At 41.3% G+C, this 18,121-nt stretch overlaps 1 protein-coding gene across 9 annotated transcripts in view; it reads right to left on the bottom strand.

The window, feature by feature from the left end:
* Nucleotides 1-18,121, bottom strand: part of LOC119450028 (transcription initiation factor TFIID subunit 1-like) — a 69,585-nt gene that overhangs the window by 16,321 nt on the left and 35,143 nt on the right. For 4 of the 9 annotated variants that reach the window (XM_049665593.1, XM_049665591.1, XM_049665590.1 and 1 more), the window contains 13 exons: nucleotides 15,060-15,255; nucleotides 14,261-14,391; nucleotides 13,688-13,768; nucleotides 13,459-13,608; nucleotides 12,105-12,227; nucleotides 10,406-10,484; nucleotides 9,287-9,507; nucleotides 8,598-8,697; nucleotides 6,360-6,424; nucleotides 5,863-5,999; nucleotides 5,080-5,142; nucleotides 4,903-4,999; nucleotides 1,127-1,189 (listed from right to left, as the gene is read on the bottom strand). In XM_049665593.1, the coding sequence (XP_049521550.1) occupies nucleotides 1,127-1,189; nucleotides 4,903-4,999; nucleotides 5,080-5,142; nucleotides 5,863-5,999; nucleotides 6,360-6,424; nucleotides 8,598-8,697; nucleotides 9,287-9,507; nucleotides 10,406-10,484; nucleotides 12,105-12,227; nucleotides 13,459-13,608; nucleotides 13,688-13,768; nucleotides 14,261-14,391; nucleotides 15,060-15,255 (1,506 nt within the window). The remainder of the gene's footprint in view (nucleotides 1-1,126; nucleotides 1,190-4,902; nucleotides 5,000-5,079; nucleotides 5,143-5,862; nucleotides 6,000-6,359; nucleotides 6,425-8,597; nucleotides 8,698-9,286; nucleotides 9,508-10,405; nucleotides 10,485-12,104; nucleotides 12,228-13,458; nucleotides 13,609-13,687; nucleotides 13,769-14,260; nucleotides 14,392-15,059; nucleotides 15,256-18,121) is intronic. The other 5 variants (XM_049665592.1, XM_049665595.1, XM_037713374.1 and 2 more) reach the window with 3 other exon arrangements.

The following is an 18,121-nucleotide window of genomic DNA, read 5'->3' on the forward strand; positions in this document are numbered from 1 at the left end:
ACTAAGTATAAATCTGACGTGCACCCGATTCTTTAGCAAAAAATATTGTTGCACATTGGCCGCCGGTTTCCTGGAAAAAACTTCACCACACATTTTTTTAAGATCAGCTCTGCCGCAATTTATTTGCGTTATGTGGTAAAGCACACGACCACTGCAAAGGTGGTTTGGTTTCAATGTCCGCTTGAACCGAGCACACAAAATTAGGGACATTTTTAAAAAAGAAAGGTGCACATTAGAATAATGTAAATATCGTAATCAGACATTGTGAGCTAAGGTCATTGCTTCAAAATCTTCATAGGACAGGCCAAAAATAGGCATTTTCGACGAGAGATGACATGTGCTCGAGGGATCTTGGCTTTTTAGTGTGTTCAACACATTCATCGTCCCATAAGCTCCACCGGTACCGATGCTGCCACTAAAGGGGTTGCTGTCAGGGTCACTATAGGGGTCAGGGGTGTGCATGCTGATTGGTCAAGTTCGAATTATCCGGCGAAGGCCAATTTTAGGATCAGAATAACGAAAGTTTGGGCCCATAGAAATGGATGGGCGCTGGCCAGGACCTTCGGTTGGGATTGAATTAACTGAAAAATCAAATAAACCCGAGTCAAATTAACAGAAGTCTACTGTTTAAGTTGTGACATGAGTTGCGCTTCCCCATGCCAACAAACACAAGCATAGTGATTAGTACACTGATTCATACACCGATTCATTCATTAATACACAGATTGCATGCAAGCTCATGGAATTTACATGATCTGTCCATAGCACTATTTGATTAAATATGGAATCTAACAAAGATAAATAACTTGGACGTGGTTGTACTACAAAAGGCAATGGTTGGTTTCTAGTTCTTTGGTGCTCACAAATCTTTGTTTTGTGCACATTAGGTTCCGAGTTGTTCGAAAATAGTTACTCTAACAACAGATTTGTCCTTCCTCTCTAATAACTAACATGCGGGTTAGGCCTAATAAAAAAATAAACATGCTTGTGTCAACATTATGGTTACAAATTCATAAGTGCAGCTGCTTATTCGCTTATGTCAAAGCCACACTAACAGCTTAACTCTTCTGTGGCACCTCAGCTAGCATTGTATAATTAAAAGTGATTTGATATTGACAAAACTCACTTTATATTGTTTTACGTTGATGTTCTTTTGTGTAACCACTCCCTTCTGTAAAGCCGTACGATCCTGAAGGTACATAAATAAAATAAATAAAAAAAGTGGGCAACTGCAAACAGTTATTGCTCAATGAAGTACTCAATACAAAATTTGTAGTCCTGTTCAAAACAAAGAAAAAGTCTGGGGTTCCAATTTCTGCTTGCACAGCACCTAAATGGATCATTTAAAGATGGAGTCAAATTACACTATCATCATCAGCCTATATTTATGTCCACTGCAGGACGAAGGCCTTTCCCTGCGATCTCCAACTATGCCTGTCTTGCGATAGCTGATTCCAACTTGCGCCTGCAAATTTCCCAACTTCATCACCCCACCTAGTTTTCTGCCGTCCTCAACTGCGCTTCCCTTCTCTTGGTATCCATTCTGTAACCCTAATGGTCCACCGGTTATCCATCCTACGCATTACTTGGCCTGCACAGCTCTATTTTTTCCACTTAATGTCAACTAGAATATGGGCTATCCCCGTTTGCTCTCTGATCCACACCACTCTCTTCCTGTCTCTTAACATTAGGCCTAACATTTTAGGTTAGGTTCCGAGTAGTTCGAAAATAGTTACTCTAACAGCAGATTTGTCCTTCCTCTCTAATAACTAACATGCGCCACCTGAGCTGGTTGCCCAGGTGGCGGAGATCGTTTTTGTGCTGCCTCAATTGTTCAAAAAGGTTTTTTTTTTTACTTCGTCTACATATGCTGCTAGGCAGTCATTGCAGGAGATTTTGTAAATGACACTTTGAATTTTCCAAGAGGCCGCCAATTACACTACATTGCTAACCAAGTTTACTGAACTCCACATAACGTTTTGAAGTCATTTTTATTCCTCCATCAAGGATGAGGGCACTGCAGAAGCTTTTTTTAATCTGGTTTGTGACTCTGGTTGTGACTCCAGCCTTCACAGGAGGAGGCATTTGCAAAGACACTCAGTGTAAGCTGGTGACAAAGCTCCCAATTACAGGTTGGTTGCCCTGGAGAGGCCTGAGTGTTTCACAACTGAAGGTACAGCCTTTTCTATAGGCTCTCCTCAGCCTTAAAGATGAGAGAAGCATCATTTTCAATGTTGTCAGATTCCTCGCAGTGTTCAGCCGCCGTCTTACTGAGATGGTTGCCCAGGTGGCGGAGATCGTTTTTGTGCTGCCTCAATTGGTCAAAAAGGTTTGTTGTTTACTTCGTCTACATATGCTGCTAGGCACTCATCACAGGAGATTTTGTAAATGACACTTTGAATTTTCCAAGAGGACGCGAATAGAAAATACGGCACTTAACATCGAAGCCACAGTGCTTGCAGTAGCTAAACACTGTGAGATGTCTGACCACAACATTGATGGTGCCGTCATCCGTCAGACCGAGATGAAACTATGGAAGCGGCTGTAAGTTGGGTGGTGGTACATGATGGCCACTGCTGGGACAATGAAACAGTCACTGGGAGCTTTGCCACCTGCCTACATGTGGGGTCTCTGCAAGATCACCTCTAGCAAAGACCACCACCAAAAATGGAGACCAGATTAATAAAAAGCTGCTGCAGCTTCTCAAAATCGCCTCTGGTGAAGGAGTTGGAAGGACTCTGAAATTCTTGGTTGAACTTATGTCTAGTTGGTTGGCATTCGCATATTATTTAGCACAATTTCAAGTATTCCTCAGCCAAAGTGACTACTGTCTAATGTTTACCTTTGAAGGGTCACTTTCTTTAATAATGCCCAATTTGCATATTGCATAATTGTGCACTGTTAATTTCTATTTGAACAAGGTGGCCAGTTGGCTTGCTACAGTAGAACCCTGCTGACATTTCTAATGGGGCCTTGTGATAATGTCATATAAGCCAGTAGAATGCCTGAGCAAAATGTGCCACTAAAGGCAAGAGCAGTTGACGCAAGTCTCATAATGCATTTATTATAGGTTAGGTAACCCAACTAAAATTTGAGCTCAACTGTAAAGGCCCCTTTGATCATTCAACTCAACAGAACACACAATTCTGTTTCCTCTGGTCATTCAACAAGAGAGAGTAGTGACACTCTCACAGGAAGATTTACATGTTAATGATTTTTGTGGAATGCACATACTGCACTTCAATACAGAATACGGTTTGCAAAATGTGAAAAGTGGCAGGGCAATCTGTTTGACACAATGAAAGTATTGGTCATGATATTACCGCTTCTTTTGTTCTGCATGTAAGGTTCTCTTCATTCAGAAACCTTTGAGAATTATGCTGATAATGATCGCTGAGTATGCTCTGCATTAGGCAAGTGTTCCTCTGCTCTGATGGTTGTACTGTGCCAAGCACCGAGCTTCAGCAGTGAGTATAGGGGGATGTGAGCGGCATTAATTTTCATGTGACTATTATGTCTCCTAGCATTCGGCTTCCCCACTAAACATACACGCGGCAGAGGGAGTCAAGTGTTGTAGTTATGCAGATACGATGAGAGAAGGCGCAAGTGTTCCAATGCTGATGCCACATCACAGCGTGGATGACTGGGGCACAAAAGGAATTTGCTTCCTTCTCTTCAGCTGCGGGACACTTAACGCAAGTGGACTGACCGCACACTTGTTCTTGCACTCTGCCGGACTAACCCGCACAGGGCTTTCTGTTCACCTTCAGAGAGCAAGACCAGTATAGGCGAACACGACTACTCGGACATGCTTTTGTATGCAGGACTGCACCCACGAATGTCTTAGGTGCCAGTGTCAGGCATGAGTGAACATTTGCTTGGCAACTTTGCATGGTGAGTTGAACTTCCTAAATTCCTCAGCATTCCATCAAGGAACCATTCTCCGTATGTGTTTCGGTTCACTGGCATTCTTGTATAGAAGGCGCCAATTAATTCTCTTTTTGTTTATTGTTCACACTGCTGTGTGTTATGATGAACACTTGTGACCCCACAAATCAAAATCAGTCTTAAGAATGGCCAAAAATGATTAACCACAGTTTGCTGATTCTCCCTCACAAATGTTTACCATATCTAACGGTACTTATGCAGAGTTCATGTCTGCATGTTGGCACCAAGAAAAAGTGCACTGCAAATATGAGCAATGCAGACTGTTATACTAGTCACGTGCCTTGATTATGAACTGCTTAGGTAAGTACTATTAGAAGTGACACCAGTGTTGCTAATGGTCATCGTCACAGATTAGTGCCAGGCATTGCTGTGCGGGCACTGCTGTCCCACTGCTGCTTTGCATTGCTGTTATCCAGAGCTGCATTCCCAACTTTTGTGATATCACTTTCAATGTACATAGTGGCTAAGCCAGGAAAAGTGAAAGTTCCAAGAGTGTCACTTTTATGTCACTCTTATTGAGTGCATTGACAGGATTCCTACTGCTTCAGTGAGGCGTCGTGCTGAGCATTATTACCTGTGAAAGTATCCCTGAAAGTGGCCTACAATGAATGTGGCTCCTGCTGTTTTCATGCTTGTCACCCTTTCTAGCTACTTCTGTGTTTCTACAGTGATCTACTCCACAGAAACTGGGTGGGCTGATGATGTATAAGGCAGGAACATTACACATAGAAGCCTACGAGCGTTATGCTGGGATTATGCCCTGATGATTCGACAATCTGGCAGAAAGTGGGCATGTACCAGAGGAGCTCTACTGCATCAGCACAGCAGCACAGTTAAAGCAAAACTCATGCACATCACAACAGCAGTATCTCGGTGCTATCTAGTCTTGCGTATTCATACTGTCACACTAAACATACTTAATAAAATGTAATAAACAGAACACAAAGTACACACCTTTAATTGTGGTTGCTCCTTCTTCGGTTTTTTTCTCATAGGGATATGTTTCTCTTTCTCAGCGTTCCGCTTGAGTCGCCGCAGTTGCTCTTGAATTCTGTTTCAGAAAGGTTTGCAAATAAACTATGTACAAGTCTGCAGCAAAATTTTTATGAAGAATCTCAGGGAAGGACTCACCTTCTTCGCTCCTTCCTAATCTCCTCCTTCTGGTGTTCATCTAGAGTCGATGCAAATTGGCGTCTGCAAGAGGATGTGCGCATTCACATGCAAAGTCAAGCCATCAAGTAACGAAATAAAAGAAAAGAATCACGGTCCCGCTTCATTCCACGGTACAGTTATGACACTCTTATTGGGCCTTTGTGTGTTCTTATGTACAGTCAAATCATGTTATAATGAAACGAGATATAAAGAAATAATGAATATAACAAAGTAAGTGAAATTCCCCTTGAAATCCTCATAGGTATTCATATTGCAATACATGCAATAATGGATACAACCAAGTGATTCTGGCTCCCCCTTCAACTTCCTCACAACAAGGTTTTACTGTATTTTGAAGCAAGTCTGTGACAACCTTATGATTAATCTGTGCAAACCTGTACCACTGCAGTGCCGATGAACCAACCTAAGCAGGTGATTCAAGTTATGTTCAATGCCCACTACACCACAAGCCAGTGTGTACGAATGTGGGCAGATTACATTGATTACGACGACTGTGTTACATTGCCTTACGTCGTTACCTGCCAGGAAAGAGTTCACAACAGCAGCTTGCAGTAAAATTAACCAGGCATGAGACAACTGTTCAGCAAAACACCACAGTGAAAAAAAAAATGAAAAAAAAAAAAAAAGTTTGAAACTTGCCCTACCAATTGCCCTACACTACATGTACATATAATTGAAAAAATAATGCAACAATGCCACTGTGAGAAGCCCCCCAGACAATGCTGCAGCTGAGTGGCTTACATGAAGTTTGGATCCTTGGTCGTACGTATTCTGACGTACGTGTCAATGACAGCTGGCTTTCGCACAGTCTCAATGCGGACATATTCCCGTCCTTTGGAATTTCGGAAAGTACGAAAGATCTTCAAGATTCGTCCATTCTGCAAAGCAAAGATTATTAGGGGGACAAGGAGACAGGAAAACAATATACCAGCTAAAGGTTATATCAAATTCCAGCACTGAGCACAGCAGCATAGTTGCACAATATATGCATATGATAGTGCATGAACTTTTCTAACTGCAGGGCTTAATAAATGAGCAAGATAAAAACGTCATTATGCTTTAAAAATCTGAGTTGACAGCTATTATTTTCTGTTAACACCACATCCTTGCATGCACTTCCCTAAAAAATCGTTTTTCAGGGTGCCATCTACCTAAATGACAAGGACAGCCATACTGTTCAGCTTGAGCACACTGAAATAAAACTTTCAGTACTAATGAGGAATGAAAGAGGAGCATACCTCATTCGATCGCAAGCTTGCCATAGAGGCATTGTCATCATCCTTTTCTGACTTTTGCTTGCCATCTGTAAGTGGAGCAATATGTTCAGAGTAACATCACAGTCAAAGCAGCAGTACTTCTGTCACATACATTACACTACAGTAATGGAGAACTGGGTATGCTAAACTATGTTAATGTCCCTACAGTGAAAAATGATGCAGACAAAGAAATGCGAGAAGTTGTCCATCTTCTTGTCTGCATTGTTTTCATGCCGTAACAATATGCTACAGACAACTAAAATTACCAGATGTAGCCAAACACTCTGAAATCATCAGTCAAGATATGCAAGGACATAAGATGGGTTGCCTTCTGCGTGGTACACTGATCACAGTGAAGTGTTTTGCCATGGTTCACTGTAAGAATACTAAGTAACGAAGAAAACCTTGTCAAATTGATTAATAAAAGCATAACAAAATGTGTTTTTCAATACTTGTGACTCCAAATATATTGCCTCCAAGAGGCCATTACTGGGACTGCCATGCACTGTAGAAAGCAAGTGAACTGTTCTCATCTGTTTATTGTTTAGGGTTAAGAGATAGGGCATGTATTAAGACAAAAAAAAAAAAAAAAGAATGAGGAGACTTGCAGGATGACTAAAAATAGCACAGGCAAAAGTACCTCTCATGCAGTGCAGGGATACTAGTGCATTTCAATTTGTCTTGTGGAACACTGGTTCCACAAAAAAAAAAAAAAAAAAAAAACCACTGGTTAACGCATGCTACGTGTGCCAGAGAAGTTGTGTACGTCATTCTGCAGTCCTATGGAAGCATATACAAAGGACAGAAGTGTGTTAATGCACTCAGCTCGGGTGATTAGTTATCAATAGAAGGGATGGCGTCATCTCACTTGTCCTTGCCGTAGAGTTTTTTTCCACTAGCGCACCATTTTTTTAGTAAAATCAAAATTGGTTAGAACACATGGATCAGCATCTGCGGTGAGAGACTGTACAAAGTCATAATAAAACTGCCAACTTTGATCTATCCTTGCTGTTTAGCTTTCTTTCGCACCAATGATCGTTGCTTTTTGACAGGTTTATGGAATTGCATTACAAATACAAAGCATTTCGGGGAAAAAAAGAAGAACATTAAGGACCAAAAGCATTTGCTGATAACATTAACTGAGAGTAAGCACTATAATAGTTATGAACCTACTTTTAACAAATGTGCTGGTGAGCAAAAGGTGTACAAGTAACAAGCTGGCAACACAAAAAAAAAATGTTGTTTTAGAACTATAATGTAAACTAATTCAGCACGTTTCAGCAAAAGTGAAAGAAATTACTAATGACCGTGCAATAGAGAAGAAAATATAACGTTTTTCATCCCCATTTTTAGTGGTAATGAACATCATGAAGTACATAAATAAATGTTTAATTAGCTTGAGAGAATGTACTGAAAGGGCATATTATATTTATTCGAACATAAAGCGAGGTTTTTTCCCAGAATCCTTAGCCTCGAAGTCACCCCCACCCGCCTTATATGCGAGGCTATAGATTCAGTTACTATTTCAATAAGCTGGCAGGAGTGCCACATTTCCAGCGATCCAGATATTAGAGGACAATGCAAATTCTAGCAAGTAATAAGCCTTGGCAGTTGAGGCAATACCGTATTTTTGCGCGCGTATGACCTGCACTGAGATATAAAAAAATTCAACAGTAATGACGGGGTGCGGTTATGTGCGAATTTCCCCTGGAGGTGTGATGTCACGGCAGTGCAAATTTTGCCTTATGGATGGTGTAGTTTCACAACAGTGCGGGGCGCACTGCCGTAAAGCCACACCAAATGACGAAAATCCTGCTGCTGTGAAGTCACACCAAAGGGTGAAATTGGCATTTAAGTTGCACTGATTATTCTGATAATTCCAGGAGCTACCGATTATTTGGTATTTCAGGCAATCCCCGCTGAGTAGGAATAATTCATCGGCTATTTTTAATCGCCTTATAATAGTGTGCATAAGTTCTTTTTCTCGGGTCTCCCAACTGCACCCTTGCCTTATAAATAAATACAGCGAATAAATAAGCAGAGTTTAAGGTACTAGTATTTCGACTAACACAAAATTCTCAGTGTAGTGACTTGATTATAATGATGTTTCACTGCATTTGCTTTACGTAGTCATGACTGCTAACTCTGTCGAATGCGCATGCTCAACAGAAATCTTAATGGACGTTTTGTCGATCTCATACTGCACATGCCTACTACAACCTTTGTCCTTTTTCTTCTTGTCGTCGCCAGCACAAGAATCCTCTCCCATGATCAACTTCTGCAACTCTCGCCTTTCTGCCTCCTCCCTTTCGTGTGACAGCTGCAAAGTCAAGCGAGACTGATGATCAGAACCAAACGAACACAACATGTTCCAGTGCAGCACAGGCCTAAACAGATCTGCGGATAGAAAAGGCTTACAGCAGTTCCTCTTGAATTCTCACATGCTTAGCACCTTGCTTTCTTTCTGTGGCCGTTAACTGTGTCCTATTAAGTGACAACGACAAGCAATGCGCAGAGACGAGCTTTCTCTATAATAACTGTGATAAAACCACCAATTTCTTGAGACAATCAGTAGTCCAGCTGTCATGAAGAGTGTCACCACCTAGCACAATGCCATGTTCAGTGGCAACAAAACATCAAAGATGACTGCCAGTTCTTACTAAACTACTTGAGAGTTCATCAGAAGAGCGTCAAAAGCAGTTTTAAAAGAGTAAAGTAACCAAGCAGGAAGAGCTAGCATCACAGTAAAATTGTGAGAAGGGCTAATGGTCAACGTTAACCTTATTAAAATTAAAAGCAAAGGAAGACACAAGACGCAATAAACTATGAAGAGACAGGGCCAGTCTCTTCATAGTTAATTGTGTTCTGTAGCCCACGGTGCTTTTAATTTTCTCACTGTGGCTACCCACCTGGGAGCTTGTCTTTTTGTTTGAAAGCATGTTCTCAATGTTCTTTCCCATCTCCTCTATGTCTGAGTCGTCCTCTGAGCTGGAATCCTCATCTGTGGACAGCACCTCGTTGGAAGAGAGGACTCTGTTCTGCAGGTCGAAGATGCGCTGGCACTCCTCTTTGTAGCGTTCCTGGTGCTCCGCTATGCTGAACCGGTTACCCCGTGCAAACTTACTCATGGCTGCGTTTAACATAAACCGGAAGGACACAGAGTCAATGAATGCTGGTATATCTGGCATTCATACACATGCACATATCAAGAGAATGCAGTAACAAGCTATCTTGTGGTTGCTTCTTACCTGCCACACACACAACCACATTACTCATTAAAAATTTATAATGTAAGCTTTTTCTATGTTAGAGATAACAATGAAAAGCTCAGTAAAACATAAAATTGGACTAGTTGGTAGAGTTGTAAAAAAAGTGTAGCGCCTCACCTGTGCACTTCCTTCGTCTATTGTCACGTCTATCGCACAACAGTACTTATGCTCATAATAATGAAAAGCGCAGTGCCTTCCTTACCGTACATAGCAATAGTTTCCGATTCAAGTTATTATTTATTTATTTAAACCCCTTCAATGCTTTCTTTTGGAAGAGTTTTGTCCTACAGCTGTACTACAAAAATAATTTTAATACAGCTGAACCTGGTTACAATGCTGGGTCCAACATGAAAATACCTTGGTTATATGATGTATCTGATAATCGTTATAAGCATACATTCGTTGCACGCTAACATTGTTGATAAAAATTGTACATTTATTTTGTTATACCCGTGGTTGTTATATACAGGTTCAACTGTACAATCAGGCCATTAGGTCCTTGCAAGGTTTAATTTCTAAGTATAAATAGTGCTCCATATGTGACAAAAGAGACTTTGTGGAACCCTGCATGGTTACGTGCTCTGTTAAGTCAAGTGGGTGACTAATTTGATACTAATAAATGAAATACATCCTATCTTTACAGGATTGACTAATGCCATAATTTAGCTTGCTGAAAGCTCAGCTACACATGAAATGCTTGTGCCCAAGAGCCACAAGCTATGCTTATTGCTTCATAAAATAAAAACATAATTGAATCACCTTCCTCTCCAGCCTTTGCCTGTTCCGTAGACAGTGTCCGCACAACGTCAATAACCTCCCATCGGGATAGCTTCTTGATCTGTTGATGCAAATAGAAAGACGAGGGCACAGGCTTACAGCAACAAGGGTTGAGTTACAAAATATGCCTTATGTCGCGAATGTGTTTGCATGACAAACCAACATTATAAAGAACCTTTGCCACACTAGAGTAAAGAAACGCCAATAGAAAATTTCAAATAAGATGCTGTGCAACCATAACAAATAGTTATCGTATTATAACCCAACATACAGAGTCTAGCATAATTAGCAAGAATTGTGATCCTTATAATGTACTTAGCACCAAAGTGAAATATTGAACAGGCTTAACTTCTGCGGGATTCTTGCAGAAGCTATCAAAAGTGACAAGGCACAATCACCCTACTGGAACTTCTTAAAAGTAGCATAACATCCCAATTCAAGTGCTATGAAACTTTCCTATTAACAACTTCTTCTATATCTACTACAGTGAAACCTCATTAATTCGACCCTCATTACTTCGAAAAATCTGACAATTCAAACTCGTTCTCTGGTCCCAGTATGCATTACTTAATGGAATCAAATTCTCATTAGTTCGGACGTATTTCACCATACATTTGTTAATTTGGACAACTCTCGGAGCACGCAATCACGAAGCACCACAAATCTGCGACACAAAAGAGCCAAAACAGCATTAGCATCCAACCGAAATGAAACGGCAGAGTCCGCATTGCCATGGTCATCAGCCGATATCATACATGAACGACAGCAATGCCGAAACACTTCGTGCCTAATTGTGCCTTTAAAGCTTTTATTCTTGCGTTTACCGGTGCAAATGACACCACGTTGGCCGTGTGCCTTCATAACTGCATAGTTGCCATCCATGATCGCATTGATAGCCACCACGGTTTCGTCCACAGCAGTTGCAGCAAACAGTAGTTTTGTTTTGACTTGGTTCATGCGTCGGCCGCATGCCTTCTAAACTGTGTAGCCACCATCCATGATCGTGTCGACAGCTGACCACGATTTCCTTCAAAGTTGTTGCAGCAAATGGTAGTTTCGATTTGACTCTGTGCGTCGTCGGCTGCATGCCTTCAGAACTGCAAGGTTGCAAACCATGATGGCGTCGATAGCAGCCATGGTTTCGTCCACAGTGGTTGTGGCAAGTAGTAGTTTCAGTTTTTACTCAGTGCAAAGCTATCGAGGATGAAGAGCACTGGCTACATCGCAATGAATGAACCATGTGTTGGTAACCAGCTCACTGGCGAAAAAATATTTGCGATTTGCGCGCAGTAGTGTAAAGCGTGTCTTCAATGAAGACGCATGCCGCGGCCATGCTGTGAATGAAGTCGAGAGGCCTTCGCTGCTGAGAGCGCTAATCAGTCACGAGATGATGAGCATTGCAGCTTCCGCAGTGTTCTTATGCAAAATAAAAGAGGATTTGGTGATTTATTCAATAAATAAAAGAGCGTTGACGTAGTAAGCATTTGTTTGTTGTCTAGATACCCTCTATAATTCGACATTCGGTTAATTCGGACATTTTTTTGGTCTCATAAAATCCGAATTAACGAAGTTCTACTGTACTTTTTAAGAGAAAGCCATCTTTGCTCTATTTAAAGCTCACCCCTCCCTCTCTTTTGCATAACTGGCTGCAATAAGTACGTATCATAAAAGTTGTGCGCACCTCATCTTCAGGCACACCAAACTTTCTCAGCAACTGCTTGGCATTGCTGAGCGACAAACGCCGGAGATCTGCGTCAGTACCCGTCACAGTCTTCTTCACTGGCTGCTGATTTGCCCCATCCTCCTGCCAAGAGAAAGAAAAAAAAAAGAGAGAGAGAAGAGGGGTTAACACACTGTTTACACCTAAATTTCCAGCCAAAATCTGCGCAACATGGCAATTAAAGTCGTATTAAAACCAACTCTAAGTGGGACTCTTTGGAATGCGTTCAATTAAATGCTCTAAGGGTCACTGCTGTAACTTTTCAATAAAGGTTTACAGGTAAGAGTCCTGTGCTTCTCATGGGTGCACTTTTTAACCAAAGCCATGCCATTTCATTTGCCACACTGCTACTCTAACCTTCACAATGGCATATCTGGTACTTGTGCACTGATTTGCGATGCATGGCTGCATCACTAAGCTATTGCATGCCGAAATTTTCACCACTCTTCCTACACATATGACACATGCTCTGCATGCTGCCTGCAGGGCTACTATACTTTGAAATCGCCATCAGAGTCTAGCATGTGATGCGCACACATATGAAAATTTAGGTCCTCCTAGCACTTCACGATGATGATGGTCTTCAAACTATTTAGGTTCCACTACAAGATGAAGACCTTTCCCAGCAATATCCAGGTACCCTGTTCTGTAGGCAGCAGCTGATTTCATCCTATTCCTATGAATTTCCTCACTCTCTTATCCTCTGCCACTCATAATTAGGGCCCATTCACACTTGCGACTAGGCGAGGTCGCGCAACCAAGTTGGTCGCAAAGCGACCAATCGCAAGTAGTCGCAAATGGTCGCTTTTCTCGAAATGCGACCGTTTCGGGCCAGTCGCTCACTGCTCGATTTTTCAGTCGCGCGACCACAGTCGCAGAACAGCTGAACCAATCAGATGCGAAGGAACAGGACGTCCGTATACGCAGACGCTTATTTTACGTGGCGATGACATTTCAAGCAGACGTGAACGGCATATCGTGATACATTTCGGTTTAGCGACTCGTCGGTCGCATTTGTAAGTGTGAACATCGTTCGTCTTGAGTAGTTTTCTGGTCGCCAGTCGCAATTGGTCGCGCGACCTCGCCTAGTCGCAAGTGTGAATGGGCCCTTAATCTTGTCTCCCTACCCTTGGCCTAATCCTGTTAGTCTAATAGACTACCCGTGATCTGTCCTACCCATTACATGACTTGCCCAACTCCATATGTGCTGAATCTCTCAAAAGATAAGCAGAAAACCTCAACAATTTCTCTTGTGAAAAATTCAGTTGAACGCATTTTGTCTTTACGGTAAACTATTGGAAACTGTTGTCCCTACCTTTGACTGCTGGGGTTTGTTTGGCACGCGCACGTAGGAGAAGCCCTCTCCGCAGCTTGTAGGGTCAGCTACACCGGTCAACTGCAGCAGGCACTTTCCTTTGACGGAAGAGATGAAGGCCCGCGTCGTGTTCCAAGGAGCTGCTTTCACCTGCACAGAACACCAAGCACCACTGATGCAGTACGCAAAAAGAGCAGGAGGAGATGTGACCACAAAGCAAAAGCCTCACCTCGTCGTCCATTTTCACTTGCATTTCCTCGTCGTTTTCATCTTCAGGTGCGAACAGAGACTTCTCCCCATAACCAGCATCCTTTAGAGATAAAGAAGATCAATAGGCAATTATAATTACACACCGATTGCTTGTATATATGTCTTCTGCAATGGAATGCTTTTACCTTGAGGCCTTTATTGCTTTTTTTAATTTTTTGTTCACAAAAGTGTCAGCAGTTCAGTAAACTGTAGGGCAGCACCAGTGCTCTCTTTGTTACTACTGTGGTGCTGTAAATTTACACACACACTAACTGTAAATACACTATCCACCAAATCACCTCTCATGTTGAAGGGCTAGGGTAGCCTGTCACCCTTGTGATCCATGCATTTGTGAAAAGTAGTGTTGCATGCCACAATTTTATCGCTCCAGTAGCAAGTGATATATGCTAAGCCTTCTCCTTGTGATCCATGCATTTGTGAAAAGTAGTGTTGCATGGCACAATTTTATCGCTCCAGTAGCAAGTGATGTATGCTAAGCCTTCTAGAGGCTACGGTGCTACATGCAGCCAACGGCACCAATTTGTAGGCTCACCTTGAGCCTCTGCTCAGCAGAGATCATGCTGTAGTAGGCACAGCATTGCTCTGGAGAAACCATAGCCCGAATTTCATCCTCAGTGGGAAGCCGGAACTCCGGCTTGAGAACCCACCAGTTGGAGTCCATTCCTAAGCAGAGGATAAACAAGTCAAAAGTAAGCTTTAGGAGTGATAGCTAGTGCGAAATTTTGAAGATGTAGTACAAATTTTGCAGTTTGATTACTAAAGTAGTATATTAGAAACATACAGAAATAAATACCGCAGCTGAGCCATAAGCTTTTGACCTGGACCTACGTCCAGGTCATAAGCTGCTACCAAGTTAACATGGCAGTGAGAAAACGCCAGAAGTAGCATTGAGGGCAAATGAGGGACAACAAGCTGTTGTAGATACTAAGAAATGGTCATTTATAATACACCAAAACAACTTTTTTAAATACTGTTTGATTGTTCCCATTTGGCAGCCATTTGCTTCATAATGAAGTAAATGGCTGACCTTCTATTGAGAGAGGAGCTGGTGACCATGAGCCATTAATAAAAATTAAAGGAAATCAAACGACAGGCAAACAAAACCACAAAAAAGAAAAAAAATAAGTTCCAAGCAAATATGTGCCACATGATCACAAGAATAGCATGTGAACCAGAATGGCACATAAAAAATTAGAAAGCAGTGAGTTGCAGATATCTGAGGTTACTGCATAGGTGATTCTTTTTTTTTCTTTTTTTTTTGTGCTTGAGTATTTGTGCTCGATGAGCAGCAGAGGATATCATCAACAATAGAAAAAGTAAAAAGCATTTACTTAGCGCAGTGCTCAGTGACCATTCACACCATGATTGCCTTGGCCGAGACGAACCTGTTCTCTTGAAGTCTGCGCACAACTTGAGCCGCTTACGTATGCTGCTTTCTGAGTGAGAAGGGAAGGCCTTCTTTATATCTTCCATTTTTATGCGCCTTGGATTGTCAGTGCTTTTCCAGAATAACCTATAGATGAATACCTGAAAAAAGAAAAACGTTATAGTAGGGTATACCAAAATTCTAGAAAACATTCTTTACTGTGCATGGTGTTGCAGGCATGATGGTATGCATTTGAAATTTTCCAAGTGAAGGAGGCACCGTCTTCCTCATGGCTATAAATTTGAAGGTGAAGCTTACTTTGGGTATTTCTTATGTCCTTAATATACATGTAAGCATCCAAATGTGAGGAAAGGTTATTTACAGTATAAAAGGTTTGCCACTTTTGTCAGTACACAGCTTGTTAGCATTAGTTAACACATTAATATTTACGATATGTGGTGCTAAGTTCTTGATCAAATCATATGTGAAGAAATACATAAATGGTATGAAAGTACTGCGTTTGCTGTGTCATTATACCTAACGACAGGCTTGCATCTGAACACTCTTTCCATCTCTTGCACCCTGAGTTACTTCCTGGCAACTTCACACCAACATTACTTATGAAGACTTTGCCGTAAATTGTAGGCTTCATTCCAAAGTATAGGTCAGCTGATTATTAATAATCTAGGAGAAAATTCTCCTTCATTGTGGTACAGAAAAAAGGACAAGTAAATATTGTGCAGTCCATTATTGAGAACACTCATCAAAACTGAAAATGCCATCACTGTAATCCACAAACAACATGCTAATTTAAGATATCACAAACCCTTACTTAGTTTGGTCTGCCTATATTACACATGCAATAAATTCGGATTTTATTGGACCCAGCTATAATTAACTATCAGTTCCAAAGGACAAAACATTGGGCAAATTTTGTCTAGAAGATGCACATACGTTCTTTGCTTTGGGGATGCGTGCATGCTGCAACTTTTCTCGGGCACTTGCAGAAAGCACATAAATAAAATTTTCTCTTAAGAAACAAACACACTAGCAGCAAGCTTCCCACAACAGCCTGCCCTGAGATACACCCCAAGCTTACGAAGAGTTTTCGGGATGACTACAGAAGCGGCTCACCACCATCCGCTTCTGTCGGCTCTGTGCCAAGCAGGTGCTGAGAGTGCCACTAGGCCTAACCTGCTTTGTTTCGAAGCTGTAGCATACTGCGCTTCAAAAACAACTGCCAATGATCCCAAAATGCACCTATTTCTGAATGCTTTTATTAAGTAATCAGTTTATTCCATCAATCACCCATTTTTTAGTGAAAAACAAGTTGTAGTCAATGTTCGTGCCAGCAAAGGCGACATGCTCGTGCCAGCCAGGGAGCTGTGGCTGGAATGGCAGGTGTTGCCTGTACAAATTTTTTCATGGACAAAACATTTTGCTTTGTGCGGGGAAACTGCCATTTGTCGCCAGTCTGCATCCAAAAAACGGCGCACAGCAAGACTTTTAGGGTGTTGTATAAATAATCTAAATCTGTTTTTTACTTTATTCATACTACTTTCAATTTCTTATGGTTTTTTTTTTTTTTTGCAATCATCTTCAGTTTTGATAACCAAACATTTGACGGCAGTATATGCGAAGTTCACCATTTCGCAACATACTGCAGCCATGATCTTGGATAGAACGAACTTCGGATATAAGGGACCTTTCTCACTGAATTTTTACAGTGTGTTGTAACCAGCATTGATTGGGTATACTAGGTGCAAAGGTACACATCCCACTAGGCCCGTTCATCAAAAACATGGAGCTATCATTCATGGGGAGAGGGAACCCTAAAAGAGGATTGAAGAGGTTCAGCTACTCTGGAAGTGTATGAGACGCGGGAGGTATGAGAAATGCCAGACAACGAATTCATCGCGTGGCATCACAGCCAAGATGACATGCCAACTATGTCACATTGGCAAACTGGGTATTGCCAGTTGTCACATATTGGGATATGCGAATCAGCTGATCCTATCCATGTGACGTTTGACTAAGGAAAGTACCTGCAACCTATGTTAATAAGGAAAAACCTTAAGCTAATTTTCTAAAAATATTTCCTTAAGAGGAATCTTTAGCTTGGGGGCTCCGATATAAATAGATTGAAATGGAGAAATTGTTTTTCTCGGCAACCTCTGCACCTAATTTGATGAGGTTTAGTAATGTGGAAAGTTGGGCGAGTTGGTGATTTATCATCATACCGTATTGGTGAAGCAGCGCACTGACAAGGATAAAGTGCACTGACAAGGACAAAGCAGCGAGTGTCGTGTTTTCTTGTGTCTCTCCACTTTGCCCTTGTTAGTGCGCTGCTTCACCAATACGGTATGATGATTGATGAGGTTTGTTGCATTTAAAAGAAAAACACTAAAATTTATAGTGACTGTAGGAAGCAAATTTTTTACTAGACCGTCAATTTCTAAGGCAAAGTTATTGAAAATTGCAAGATTGCTAAAAAGCTCAAATATGAAGTTTACAATTCTGTAACTAAGCAAAAAAAAAAAAAAAATCAAATTTCTATAAACTGCACCTAATATACATCCAAAGTGAACAAAATTGATTTATTGTGCATCACTCTGGGGAAATATACCCCAAGTTTGTGAGTAAGACTTTTGTAAGACCTCATTAACATTATAACAAGTTCACGTAAGTGGCAAATTCATTTACCAAATTGGTATGATTAGGATGTTTTAACAGATGCTGTTTACAGAACTAAGATATCTGTTTTTGGTGCAGAGTTATGAATTTGTAATCATTGATCTTCTCTTTTTTTTAACTTACCGATCTGCAGCTATTTCAGAAAAAAAAAAAAATGAGGTCCTAATCGAAATTGTGCTGCCTAGGGTTGCCGGAATTTACCCTTTTCCCTCAAATGCAGCAAATTTCATTCAGATCAGTCAGGCGGTTGTCTCATAAAAGCATTTCTGCGTTTTACATGTAGTATTTGAATAGGGAAATAAATCAGTTGGCCCCACGCTAAAGCTTCCTCTT

The sequence above is a fragment of the Dermacentor silvarum genome, chromosome 4 (genome assembly GCF_013339745.2).
Source record: "Dermacentor silvarum isolate Dsil-2018 chromosome 4, BIME_Dsil_1.4, whole genome shotgun sequence".
NCBI classification, from domain to species: Eukaryota; Metazoa; Arthropoda; class Arachnida; order Ixodida; family Ixodidae; genus Dermacentor; species Dermacentor silvarum.